This window comes from Dermacentor albipictus, chromosome 4 (genome assembly GCF_038994185.2).
Source record: "Dermacentor albipictus isolate Rhodes 1998 colony chromosome 4, USDA_Dalb.pri_finalv2, whole genome shotgun sequence".
In the NCBI taxonomy this organism is placed as follows: domain Eukaryota; kingdom Metazoa; phylum Arthropoda; class Arachnida; order Ixodida; family Ixodidae; genus Dermacentor; species Dermacentor albipictus.
This window is the reverse complement of record NC_091824.1, coordinates 111,540,627-111,554,458: the sequence shown is the minus strand read 5'-3', so window position 1 is coordinate 111,554,458 and position 13,832 is coordinate 111,540,627. Positions and strand designations below refer to the sequence as shown.

Below are 13,832 nucleotides of genomic sequence, written 5' to 3'. Positions count from 1 at the left end.
GCTCTTTTATTCCTCCCGTGCATGCATTTGGAACAGTCGCCGATTACTTTAATAATTTGTGTATATTCCTGGTCTTCCGCATGTGCTCTCTCTCTGTTCAGCATTGCGGAAAGTTTCTCAACAAGAAGAAGAACAGCATAAGTACCATATCAATAACGAGAGGCGCAATTCTAAAAACGGTTTTGCCAGAATCACCATGGATCTCTCGCAAGCTGCCTTCTTGTGCTTCGTCGTGCGTGCGACCATCAGAAAAGCCCTGAAACCGGGGCCTGGCACCCCTAGAACTTATTTATTTGTAGCTCGCCAGTAATCACTTGAACAGAAAAAGTAACAAATCCACATTCAAGACGAACAGCATTCATTATACAGCAGTTGTTTGAGCTCAATATTTTCGTTCTGTCGAAACTTTTCCGCATTGTTATACATGCTCGCGAGGACCGCATCGTAGAGTTACATTTTTGTGTGCTGAGAAATGATGGCCGCTAGAGTTACTGTACAGGCTCCCTGCAGGGAGCATAGGTGCACCGAAGTACGCTATTCTGGGCTCGAACGTAGTGCTGGAAAGCTACTTCTCGAACACGTAGGATCCACGCTCGTGCAACAATGATAGCAGCGCGTTTTTTTTTTTCTCCCTTTCTTTTCATTTATTATTTGGCGAGTGCAAATCGATCACTCACCTCATGATTACGAGCCTGGATTTTACGCTTGTGTGCCTTATTATCTAATGATTACTGAAAATGCAGCATTCGACGAACACATACACCGGTGCGTGGAGGCAACGTTCGTGAGTCTTTCCCATTTCTATGCAAAGCGCCGAAAATAAAAGGAATCTTTCATAGATCAGCTGTAATTCTTACTAGACACGGACGTGAACACGGCTCGCGACAGCTGAAACACGTGAATGCGTGCATTCAAGAAACGCTGATGAAAAATAAAATGAAATGCACTGATGGAAAATAAAATTGAACTCAATCGTAACTGCGCCTTCCGCATCGAACATTCATTGTGTTTCAAGTAAACAATCTAAATACAATCCAGGTGAATGACGCCAGTAATTGCAGGCACTCATGCATTGCTTGCACTGACAAACACACCCGGCCCGGTCAACGCAATGTCGAAACGTTTCACAAAAGACCACTTCTAGGTTTATGGGATGTGAGAGGTCGCTTTGATCCCCTAGTGCCCAATTAACGTTGGTCTGAGCTACATGCCCGCAGCTGCAAGCGGGCACAGATACGGTGCACGCCAGCTGTGCACTCTTGCCAAGTGCAACGTCCGAGGCAAGAAACGACACATGTACGTTGGTGACTGCGAGCCGCAAATACATTTTGGACAGGATCGCTGCCTGGCGTGTTCGTTCTTCTCCCGCGGCTGTCGCATAAGCTCAAACGTCTAGTTCAGTGCACGATTTCTTGCTGAAAAGAGAAGCTCGAAGAAGGAAACCTCTCTCTCCTAAGTTGTAATACGGGTGAGTCACCAACCTTGCCTGCGGCCCGGGGTGCCTGGCGTAGAAAGGCACGAATATTTCGCAGGAGAAAGGCGGCTGGCACTCGCGCGCGCATACGATGTCGTTATGACGTTGCTGCAGACAAGAGCAGTTCTCGCAATGAAGTCCCCTCCCCGCCTTTCGGCATCTTCGTCAAACTACTACCTGTGACTCATTTACGGCGCCACAGTAACCGGCCCCTATATATGCTGCGTCATTCGTACCCGCGGTATGAGAACTGCACTTGGAATTCTGCGAGGCCGTGGAACTCCTGGTCTAAGAATGACGCTGAGGAAATGCTAAAATACTCCCTGCTCGCGCGGTGTCCTTATGCCACCCTGAGGTTCAGCTCTCCTCTGGTACTTCACCGGCAAAAGTGAACTTTCGCCACGTCCTTCGACACAATAACGTTCCTATCCCCACATGAAGTATAGCGGAATGACGGGAAGTTGTTAGTGTCCTTTCTGCATTGGTATTCTTTGGCCGGCCCGTATCGCCTTTATCAGTACAAATCTATAGGTGGCGTGAAATAGTTGGTCCCCAACGCGTTTACTATTTAATACTTCCTTACCGTTTAGCCTAGGGAAAGCTAGGTAGGGAAAGCTAATTAAAACGCTGCAGTGTGTTAATCCCCTGACCGCCCGTACCTGCGTACGGAGGCACTTTCTTCGGCCGCTGTTGCGCACCTTGCGCGGTCTTTCGTGTGAAAATGGTGGCATGCGGCTACAGCGGCGAAAACGCATGAAAAATACTTGATCCCAACAGTGAAGGCATGACCACTAAGATCAATTGGGAGCACTGTCGACGCTCTGCCACTCAACCGATCCTGTTAATGCTAACTACAGCAAAGAATGTTGTTTTATTATTATTATTAATTAACATTACTGTAATGCTGTGAGCAATGACAATGTGAGCAAGTGTGTATGAGCAAGGACAATGCATTCGACCCCACGCCGAAACCGCCCATTACTGGCGCCAGCATGGAAGAGTGCTGCCATCTCTAAACGAGCGATGTAACAATTATCTAGTAACACTGGTCTTGCACCGCAGGCTGAGGCACCTGAACTTAGAGATTTACCCAACTTGTTCGTGTAATGTCTGTTTTGTAATTAGACTGTACATAATAGCCTGCCTACGAACTTAATTGTGGAATCTAATAACATCGTGATCAAACGTGAACGCTTGCAGGGCGTCCAATATCTATACTTAGGCGCTCTTTTGAGAAGTGAAACGTCTGTTCCCTGTTTGTCAGAGGCTTTATTAATGTCATAAGGACGTCGATGCAATGCTGATCATTGGAATATGCAAAGGTAACTTACAAGCCTAGACGACCGTTTTGAAAATGTACGCAGTTCGAGAATGATGCATGAGAATTTTGAACGTACCCAGTGTCGTAGATTCATATGCATTCTAATTATTTCGTCTGCTTTCAGTGCAATTCATACGGAAACCATCCAGGTTGTCGTACTTTTAGTGGAATGTAGCAATCGTGCGGGGTAATTCGAATGCGTACGAACTTTTTCAGAAGACACAGGTCACACTTTGACGCGGTTATAACTGCCGTGTGCCTAGCGGTGTGGTAACGCGAGAGGCGGGGTGGGGGGGAGGAGGGGCAGACCGTGGGCTCCATGTGCCATTTGAGGGTGTCATCATCATCATCATTATTATTATTATCATTATCATTATTATTATTATTATTATCAGCAGCAGCAGCAGCAGCATCATCAGCCTATTTTATCTCCGAGACCCCCCTCTTTCCGCCGGATTGACTGGGCGTAAATGGTCAAAAATGCTCCGGTAACGGGCAGCCCGAGCCCTTGTACCAGATGTGTAACGTGGCAGAATTGTCGGCTGCAGCTTTATCAACATCCTACGTAATAATTGCACGAATACCTTTCGAGATGTGGTCGCTAAACTACTGGCCCTACTCGCCCACGGTGTGCTCATGCTCGAAGCGGGCATCGCTAAACACACAATCTAGCGATGTGGCTCTTGGGTCGCTGTCCCGTTCAGTCCGCGCTCCGAATACGAAGAAAAACAGCAGCAAGTGAAGATCACCTTGTACGAACGAACACGTCCGGCGCTCGCATTTACTGCGAAGCCTGTCTCCAGAGCGATGGTGCAATGTTGACAAGTGCGGCCATCCACAGACGCGAACGGGATTCTCGGGATCGTCACCACACGGTGCGGCCGGAGAGTTTGGCGGCGTATTAGCGTCGAGCATAGAGTTTCCTACATTATGCTAGCGGGAACTCTGGCGTCGCCATCGTTGGCCCATCATGGGAATGATGGGAAGTATATGGATTTGTCTCATCCTCATGCTCACGAATTCAGACGTTATTGTAGCTTTGCATATTACGCTTTATAATTCGAATTTGAGACCGTGAAGCAGTTTTTTACAGCGCCAGTTGCAATGCCTGAAGTAAACTCAAGGTATTGCAGCGCTGCTCAGGGTGCCTAGAAAAGGAAAATCCAAGCACCTGTCTCACCATTTCTCAATCCAGCATTGTTCAATTATACAAACGGAGAACTATTCTCTCCGTGGGTACATAAAAGACAACAACGCAAACCTTCATAACGAAGACACCACAAGCCTTACACATTTCAATTGATTTTTGACCCTCCAACGGGGAATCCTGATATGTTCAGTATGTCCCATACTACCTATGAATGACGCTTCGGCTTATTTCTGGCTGCAGCCGTACGGTCCAAAAGACATATTTCAGTACAAAATTTGGGCCGAGTAGCCTGTGTCACAAATACAGTGTCTTGTTTAAGCTGCACGGGATTTTGATTTTTTTAAAGTGAATTTTGTAAGGATATTTCCCGATATTCTATCAGGTTATGTGCCTTTGTGACTACCAAAAAGTCGGTATCGTGCAAATTAGGGCTGATAAATAATAAGAAAACCTTGACTACCGTCTTAATTAGCAAATATAGCGGAAACATTCCAACTCGGGATTTGAGGACCTGAATTCATATAATTACCGCAACAAAAACTTATTCTCTAAACAAAATCAACTTGGATGCTAGGGCCTGCAGTACTTTGGCACTGCACGTGGCCAAGTATGGAAGTACCGAAATAAATACGAAATAGTGCCCCAGTGACGTCGATCCCTCTATCTCCATTGCGAGTGCGGACCAACTCTAGCGCAAGCTTTCGCTAGCACGGGCTTCATCGCGGCCTTCTCTTGTTTTGCGCGTTGAGGACCTGTTTCGTTCCCAAGCTTGTGGCGGTACCACAGCTCGGATAATCACATCTGCCAATAGCAGCAAATAAGGAAACGCTTGATGTGTCAGAGAGAACTCGTAATTGCCATAGCACTGGCGCACGCGCAGCAGGGAAGAAGCAGGTGGCGTTTTCTATTAGGGTGGGGATGTCACCGCCATTGACACGTTATTTCATTTTCGTTTGGGTTCAGGGCTGCCCAGAGCCAAAATACTGCACGCCGTGGTACCTACGACGACTTTTGTGAAGTCGTTCTTGGGCAACGTATAAGTGTCGGGCTTCAATTTTGCAAATCCAATACTGCCTCTAAAATCGTAAGTTAAAACTTTATTTAAATGCTTTTTGTTACTTGTGAGCCATATTTTCCAGGATCCCGCCTCTGTATTGGCTGCCAAGCCTTACAGCCTGACAGCAGATGTGCAAAATGCTCATCACAAGTTATCATTGAAGCACCCTGTGTTATTTGGTGCAGAAAATAAAACAGCTTGTTACCTGCTACATTCGCGATCTCTCGGGTCGCAAGGGTAGGGGGGGATGGACTAGCGCGGTATACAAGGTGGCTGTGCTCGTACGGAAACAACACCCCCCTTTCCCCAAAGAATGTTCTATATCCTCAACTTCCTGACTACACCCGGGAGGGGCGAGGGCGGTGACAGAATACCTATGGGCCCCGGGTGCCAGACGACCTAGCTTCACCACTGCTTGCACTTGGCCTTCACAACAAATGTAAACGAGCCCGGTAAAGACCATGTTCTGCAAAAACGCACTAAAACAAGGTGATGAAATAATTAAACTAGAAATATCGAAGTAGCAGCATTTTGCTCGAACGCATTTCTGACATTAAACCCGACAACTGACCGACAAGGAACCTAATTTGCTGACTTGTAGTACCCGAAGCCAAGAACGGAGTGCCAACTTTTTTTGGTTTAAAACTATAGAGGGAAACGAAGGGACTTCAGGCAAATAAACTGAGTGTGATTGCCGACAAGGATGATTGCAGGATAATTGAAGAGTGGCACTATCGCGCCATATCTCTAAGTATAATCTCCTCCTATATCAAAGCTATAAATTGAAATATATAATATTTTGAATGTTCTACATTAGGCAGGTGAAATGAAAGAAAGCACTCAGAAATGAACTCCGACTGTTTCTCAAATGCCAGTCAGGCATACCATATACGTTTACCGGAAATATTCACCGAGGGCATTCGTATTCGCATTGTGGTAAATTCATTGGCACAGGATCTTAACTGTTGCGGCTATATTCGGATGGAGGCGGAATGTGAGACGAAAGGGAGAAATATAAAAGAAAAACGTTAGCGTATGCTTAAATTTCCGCGCATGGAACATGGAAATCAGCGGTTTCCGAGCGTCTTTCAGCCACCTGTCCATTCTTCCACCGCGGTCCTCCCACAGTTTCATGTGCGTGCGTCTGTGTGTGTGTGTGCGTGTGCGCGTGTGTGTGTGTGCGTGTTCGTGTGCGTGTGCGTGTGTGTGCGTGTTCCTGGCCGGTGAGTAACTCACGAGCTCAACAGCGGTGAGTATCAAGAGCTTCGTATTGTATTGAAAATAGAGGCCACTGATTGACAGTATAGCCTTTTTCAGTCCCAAATTAAGCTACACTGAGGGATATAAGGCACGCTGCTGTGGTGGGCGTCTGAGAAGTTTAATAATAATATTTGGGGTTCTACGTGCCAAAACCACTTTCTGATTATGAGGCACGCCGTAGTGGAGGACTCCGGAAATTTTTACCACCTGGGGTTCTTTAACGTGCACCTAAATCTAAGCACACGGGTGTTTTCGCATTTCGCCCCCATCGAAATGCGGCCGCCGTGGCCGGGATTTGATCCCGCGACCTCGTGCTCAGCAGCCCAACACCATAGCCACTGAGCAACCACGGCGGAGAAGTTTGTAATACCGAGGTTGTTAAAGGCATAACTAAATCTAGGCAACGCACGCAGGGCGCTTTTTTTTCGGTATTTAACAGCATTCGTTCTCATTTTGTGTAAATACATATGCAGTGAAACGTCAATGATATCGATGAGCGAAGACCAAAGCCAAATTTGCCTATGCTAGAATGTATTCCGCACACCACTTATAGCTGGAAAATTTAACCTCAGACATGTTCGCTTATTTCAATTTTTCACACGTCCAAAATATTTGTAGGGTTCCATCTTCCATTTAGCGCAGCATAACTCTCTGAAATTAAAATACAGTACAATACAAACAATTTCATTTCCATCTAAAACACGAAGGAGAATGTGGGTAAAAGCTGGCACCAAGAACACCTTGGCAGGAGCCCACAGCCCTCTTTGTGCACTGTAGTCGGCGATAGCAGCAAACGTGAGACACTTCACTACATGTAGAAACTCCTATCAATCAGATGGCAAGGAGTAGAAAAATAACTAAAGAAAATCACAAGATTGACGCCAAAATTCAGTGCATCAAAAGAAGTACTAGTAACATGGCTATTGCTTACTCAAATTACATTATTTATTTATTTATTTATTTATTTATTTATTTATTTATTTATTTATTTATTTATTGTAAGATATTCTACTGTATAGTTATACATTGTATAGAGCGTCAGCCTCGTACCTTTAAAACGCAGGCCGGCCCCTGTTCGCAAGTGAATTCCCAGCCATCTTGTCATGGAGCATCCTACTCAACAGTCCAGCGTGTCACCGTCGGCGTTCCTCGAGAAAGAGCTGCCCGAGACCTACGACCAGGTCAGGATTCACGACCGGGAGTCCACGGGCCAGCTTCTGAAAAGCTGGCAGGCATCGTTATTCTCCAACCCGAAGGAAGACGGCAAATGCGACGAGCAGTATCTGGAAATCGGTTGCGGCCCGGGTAACTTCACGCGCAACTACCTGCTCCCGCTATGCCCGCCATCGATGAGGAGACTATTGGCGGTGGACAACTCGCACTCGATGATCGACTACGCTAGGCGAGAACACGGCAACCCGAAGATCGAGTACCGCATGCTGGACATTGCGGCCGACGACGAGGTGTCTCAGTTCATCGAAACCGAAGGGCAGTTCGATCGCGTCTATTCCTTCCAGACCTTTCATTGGATACGCGACAAATGTGCCGCGCTGAGGAACGTCGAGCGCCTTATGGCTCCAGGCGGGGAGTGCCTGATCGTATTTAATCCTCATCCTGGACCGCTACAGCTTTCCAAAGCAATGATGAATTCGGAGCGATGGAAGAAATACACCGACGTGAGTACATGCATGACCGATGTCTTCGACCGCGGAAGGTCCTATCGTGCAGCTATCCTTGTGAGGTTTAGTACAATATGTGCATTCCTGGAGTGAGACTCCAACTCCACTCTTCATTTGAACAGGTTTCGTTACAAGATTAGCAGTGTCAACACAATTCACTCCGATGGTTTCGCATCTTCTAATTCTAAGTATATAGGAGCGCGAACGACAAGCGTGTTTGTCACCGTGCGATGGCAGATTCAAGTTATTTTCCTTCAGGTTTGTGTACACATATTACCTTACTCAATATGACAGATAGTTAAGCTTCCGTGGTGTTCTATACGCGCAAATAAGCACAAGTGCCAACACTATTTAAATTTTTGAGCAAAGCGGTTATTACGCCTTCGGGTTGAAGTGAGGAAAAAACTCGTGTTGGGAAGACACGCAAAAGAGCGCACCGTACAGCGGACATTATCACACGCAACATACCAGCGCATTGTCTTCAATACGCATATAGCTACTATAGTATACATAACGATTGCTTGTCCCGCTAGTCTCTAAACTAATAAGCGTCTTGTAAGCACTTTCCATGATATCTCAGCATTCTCCAGCTCGTCTGGTCAAATCGGCAGCCGAAGCAAGCTACAAGGGCTTACACGTATTTCATAACTATATCACAAGAGCAAAATTCAATGGTAATATACGATATACACAGTTAATGTTAACTCGCAAATTTTTTGTTAGCTGTGATAAACCATAAGGTCGATTGCGCTCTATGTCACGTTTATGTTTATAGTTTTTTGTATCTCATCTCTATGTTTAGCATTCCCCTGCGCATGAAGGCTAGCGGGTTCTTGGAGTGCGTAACCTCCTTGTCTTTCGTTTTCTTCCTTTTTGTCTTCTCCTATCCTCATGCGTATCCTCTTAAACTAAAGATCTCCTTATTAATATTGTCTATTGGAATTCTGCTGGAGTAATTTCAAAAATGTTTGCTCTTAAAAAACGGGTAAAATGTTTCGTCGATGAACTCGTGATGAAGAGAAATGAAGCCTGAAGTCGTCTGGAGAAAAATAAAAGAATTGAGCTCAACTACATTTTTACGAGCCTTTATTTTTGCCTTCTGCGCGTGCCAACTAAGATGCATCCAATTACTAAGTAGAGTGCACTGTTATTGATATTTCTTTAGTGAAAACCCGCCAGCTATTCCAGTCAGGCTTCCTTCCTTGCGAGACATCCGTCACTCACCGGCGGTGTTGGCAAATGCACTGGCTCAGCGTAACTGTGCCGTTAAACGAACTGTGCTCCCATTCGATTCAAGCAACACTCACTGCTTTCACAAAATTATGAGACCACGAATAATGTAGTTGGCGAACGTTCTTTCAAGTAACGCGTCATGAACGCGATTAGCATTCTTAACCTACGTGAGCATCATTACGTTTAGCCTGTATATGCCGCTATTAACAGTGACCCAAATCGTCTACTAGGTTGGGCCAGTAGGTATGTGCTGGAGCTGCCTTGCTGAGCAGACAACATTCGCCACTGAGTATGTGCCAGCATAGACAACTCGACGCCGGTTGCTGCCTTGGTAGAAGGCTTGGGTCACTGAGGTTGGTGCCCGAACAGACCACCGACACTGAATAATCACATAACGTAAAGATATTCCCTAAGGTATCTACCGATAGCGAATATGCCGGCACTAAATTACACGTGTACCACCACTTCAAGTGAAGGGAGATAATCATCCCCGAAGTATGCGTTCTGTCTTGTTATTTTGAGTATTCGATGTGAAGGTCTTATATCCTACATTTCGAATTTTCCATTTTTATTGAATGTGCGGAATATTAACCTGGCGCCTAATTCATAAAGATATGTTGTTTTTTCTGATAAACCGGCGCCAGTGCAGAAGAACATTTCAGATACGAGTCACGGTATGGAGCCTACAGGGAAAATATTTGCAAGGGAACTTAAGATGTTCATCCATCTAAAACGGCCCCGGACAGGCATTCTGACAACCGGTGCGCAGAAAGAATTACCACTGCGCAGAAAAATCGGATTCAAGTGTGGCTTGGAAAACTGTTTTTGCTTCACGTCTTGGAGTCATGTAGTCAAGCAAGTTCCCTTCTTAGGCTGTCTGTAGATTTGTTGCCTCAGTTTATCTCAAATTAGGTGCCATCTTTCGTTTATCTTTACCTCATTCTCGTTGTTAATTTTTTTCTTTCTATGTTTTATGCCAGCATGCTTGTATCTCCGAAATGGTACTGCATCTTTTTTTTTATTAAGGGGAGGCATGAAGAAATATCCAGTATTTGAGTCGGTATATTAGGGTAACTTTCTTCGAATATCTGCACAAGCATTTAACTATTCGATTCTAACGCTTTGACATTTTCATGAACAGGTGCTGAAGAAAGTTGCGCCCGACTTTCCCGACACTCACGACCCAGTGTACCTGAGGAATTACCTTATGAACATCGTAAAATCAACCTCTCTCGTGCCGCTGGCGTGCGAGCTGGTGCGTGTGGAGTCCACCAGTGCAAGCATGGACGACCTCTTGCGTAAGTTTTTGCGCCCTATAGAGTTTCCTACAAGAGTTACTGCCAAGAACTCCAGCGCTGCGATCATTCATTTATCTTGGGAATGATAGTTATTATGCGTAGATTTGTCAAATATTCGCACTCGCCGCTTCAAACATTTTTGACCCTCTGTTTGTTAACGACCTCTATCTTTTTAAGTGACAATCGCAGTTTTCTAAACACAGCACGACAATCACTCTCGCCGAACATGCGCACATTCGTCACAAATTGTTGCGTTTATAACGCCATAGACTTTGTTGAGGGCAATCAATAACAAAGCCCCAAAGGCCTTCGAAAACAAAGGGACGAAGTTTAGGCAAATAAATCTATGTACTGCCCATCATTTCAATGCTGGCTCACCATATACTTACAGCTCCCGCAGACACTTTAGCACCAAAGTTCAGCTTTGTCGTTTTGTAGGAAACTCTAGATGTGTTGCATTCGCCTGCAGCACGTGAACCAGTTCACTAGGTGCTGCACCTTGTCACTGGTTTCAGCGGTGCAGCAACAACACCAACCCAGCCACGCCGTACATTACAAAAGGTGCAGGAAATGTGCAGGGCTGGTTTGTAATTTCTCTGCACTCTCCCTACTGACGGTGAAAGCTTGGTGCAGACATGCATGTGCCCCGCCGCAGGTTCGTTTAAACCCAGCACACGCGTGCGTGTGTTGTATGTACGAAACGCGGGGTGTATTTGCGCCTCAGAAGCCGATCGTATACCTGCGTTTGGGGACCTCACAAGCCTATGCACACGGCGCCATATTAGGTGACGAAACATGACACCTGCGCCACATCTGCATATCTCGGCATCCTTTTCGGGCGTCGCGTTGTGCTCGCATCGCTGAAATTGAGCCCCACAATTTCTGAACTTCTCGTGGCTCACGGAGAACTGGTTCACAGAGGTGCATGCGAATCGTACTGTGCTTAGACCTACGCTATTCTGTGCTGAGCGCATGACGTCCAAGAACGGGCATTGCGCACTGTCGGCGTGCGCCGCCAGATCTCGGAGGCCGTGGTTTGGGCCAAACATTAGGTGCGGACGCCTCGCTATACATTCGCTTAACGCACACAAGAACCCGTGTGGTTTTTTCTTTTTTTTTGGTGTAGGCCGTGTCACTAAAATAGCGGGCTTCACTGAAACGTTACTATGAGCTCAGTGTAGTGTCGTGTCATATCTGTATTCCCCGTATGTAACCCATGTAAAATTGAATTCCGTACGAATAATACAGAAAGCACACGGAATCATTCATCTGCGTAATAGAACATTTCAGTGGTCCCCGTGTAAGAATTTCCAGAACTCAACTCAAATACCACTTAAGAAAAATTTTATGATAGTGTTGTGAGACGAAGAAAGCTCCATATCAGTAGGCTTACAGCAAAGCATGCACCCTTCAGAAAGCAGTACAAGCGAAGCAAATATAATTTGCGTCTTTTTTACGGCGTATGCCATCATTCACCGCTTAGCATAAGAATCGTGGATGCTAAGCAATTATTTTAAAAGGAAGTTTCCTTGAAAAATGACTTTAGTTTTTGAGGCTGCTGAACGCAGTGACAACGACATGTAAAATCCCAAGTTGGGCACAAGAGCGTTATTGGTTCGCAAAACTCCCTCGTGCGATGAGGAAATGACGCGAAAAATAAAATATCACATCTTGTAATTAAATGATGCTAAAAAACAATTCAATAAAGTCTCAGCTGAGCGCAATTCATACGGCTATCGTCATAATGAGTCTAAAATGTTATTTTCAAGTTTCAATGTTTTTTTTAGCTTCACGCCATACAACGTCAGTGCTTTTTAACTTCAATGTCAGATCTATAACTAGCTGGACTTTCCGCCAATTATTCTTTCAGTTTGCCACATCGTGCTAGAAGCACGGATCACGGAGGCAGACACCAAAACTACTAAATTGGAGATGATCCACAAACGTAGTATCTGCAAATTTTGCGCATTTTTCTAGAGCTGACATCTCCCTCGTGTCAGTGATGCCACAGAACTTAAGCACACATGTCAGCACTAAGTCACCAATCTTACTTCCCTTACTTCTATATCTTACACTTAGATATCAGAAGTCCTAGCTGGCAGAGGTGCTAGCACGTGCAACTCAGTTTTCCATGTGCCGCGGACTTCAGTAAGCCTATTAATGAAGCACCGCGATTGTTCTACAGTCAAATCTTAATAAGGCATGAAAACAAATATGAGATCGCCTACGCAAAGGCATAATGGCATAACCCTCAAATTCGCAGGTGTAGTTTTGCCTATAAACCCCGTCTACTCGCTCCTGACCGAAGAAGGCAAAGCAGAGTTGGAGAACTTCACCAAGGAACTGATGAAGAACGGGGGTTACTCGAACTATTCAAGCACTGGTACAACTCGGAAGCTGAGATTCGTCTTTCATGGATATAAGCCGTAGGGTTCTGAGCGACCATTTACAGGGTCCCGTTCATAACTGAACCCTACATCTACTTGAATATATTCAATACCAAAGAAAAGCACCTAGACTTTGCTTAGATATTTGGGGTGTTACAAGAGGCAGCTCTATTTAGTTTATTCAATATAATTTGTGCTTGCTGCTGCAGTGTTTCTATTGTGTTCTGAAAATAATAAACGCAAGCTGCACACCAAGGATCGATTCTTTGACCGCTTTTGTATTCAGTTTGCATCATTCATATTCAAACCTGCTTTACTAACACAGCGCCATCCCAACAAAGCACACATCTCCTAGGTACTCCCCAAATGGCTGCAATGTCTATATCCAAAGGTAACATTTCTGAAACATTATAGCAGTGCATTCCCTGGGTATGTACAAGAAAAAAATAAGTTACTAAGGACGAAAATGAGCTCCAGAATTCCGCTGCCGGACTAAACAATTTCACCAAACGCAATCAAAACAAAGCAACCCTGTTTAGTCCCCAGGACACCGCGTGCACTGAAGCATTCCATTAAAATGTCATCGCAAGCAAAACAACCCGTTTCGTCCAAAAATGATACCAAATAGGAGGAACGAATCCGGTGAGCGAACCATCCTTCTAAGTATTATTTCATTGTTTCCAATGCTTTAGAGGAACGTGTTGAATGCTGGCCTAACACGGTGAAGATTTTGCAGAGATCTTGTGAAAAAAGTTGGTCGAAAAAAGGCTCACTTTCAAATAACGGCAAAAAATCATGAGCCCGTTGCTTCGCTAGTGCAAATTGTGCGGTGGCATGGCGTGGGAGCTGGTGTTCGCATTCGTTTTGAGTGCGTTTTGTGCAGTTGTACTTTGTTTGGAGCTCCTGCAGAGGCGTTGTGGCAAGGCTCCTGGTTTGTTGTTCATTATCCCACGAGGTATGTATGCCCAAATTT

General features: G+C 45.3%; 1 protein-coding gene across 1 annotated transcript; it reads left to right on the top strand.

Moving 5' to 3' along the window:
- The first annotated feature begins 7,365 nt into the window (after positions 1–7,365).
- On the top strand, positions 7,366–12,902 carry LOC135914011 (juvenile hormone acid O-methyltransferase-like). The gene is made up of 3 exons (XM_065446713.1): positions 7,366–7,938; positions 10,316–10,472; positions 12,736–12,902. The coding sequence occupies exons 1-3, from the start codon at positions 7,366–7,368 to the stop codon at positions 12,900–12,902; spliced, it is 897 nt and encodes a 298-aa protein (XP_065302785.1).
- The last annotated feature ends 930 nt before the right edge of the window (positions 12,903–13,832 follow it).

Excerpts from the sequence above, each read along its gene's own strand:
- LOC135914011 (XM_065446713.1), top strand. The coding sequence starts at position 7,366 with ATGGAGCATCCTACTCAACAGTCCAGCGTGTCACCGTCGGCGTTCCTC. Across the intron at positions 7,939-10,315 it reads GATGGAAGAAATACACCGAC|GTGCTGAAGAAAGTTGCGCC; the intron begins GTGAGTACATGC and ends TTTCATGAACAG. Across the intron at positions 10,473-12,735 it reads AAGCATGGACGACCTCTTGC|GTGTAGTTTTGCCTATAAAC; the intron begins GTAAGTTTTTGC and ends TCAAATTCGCAG.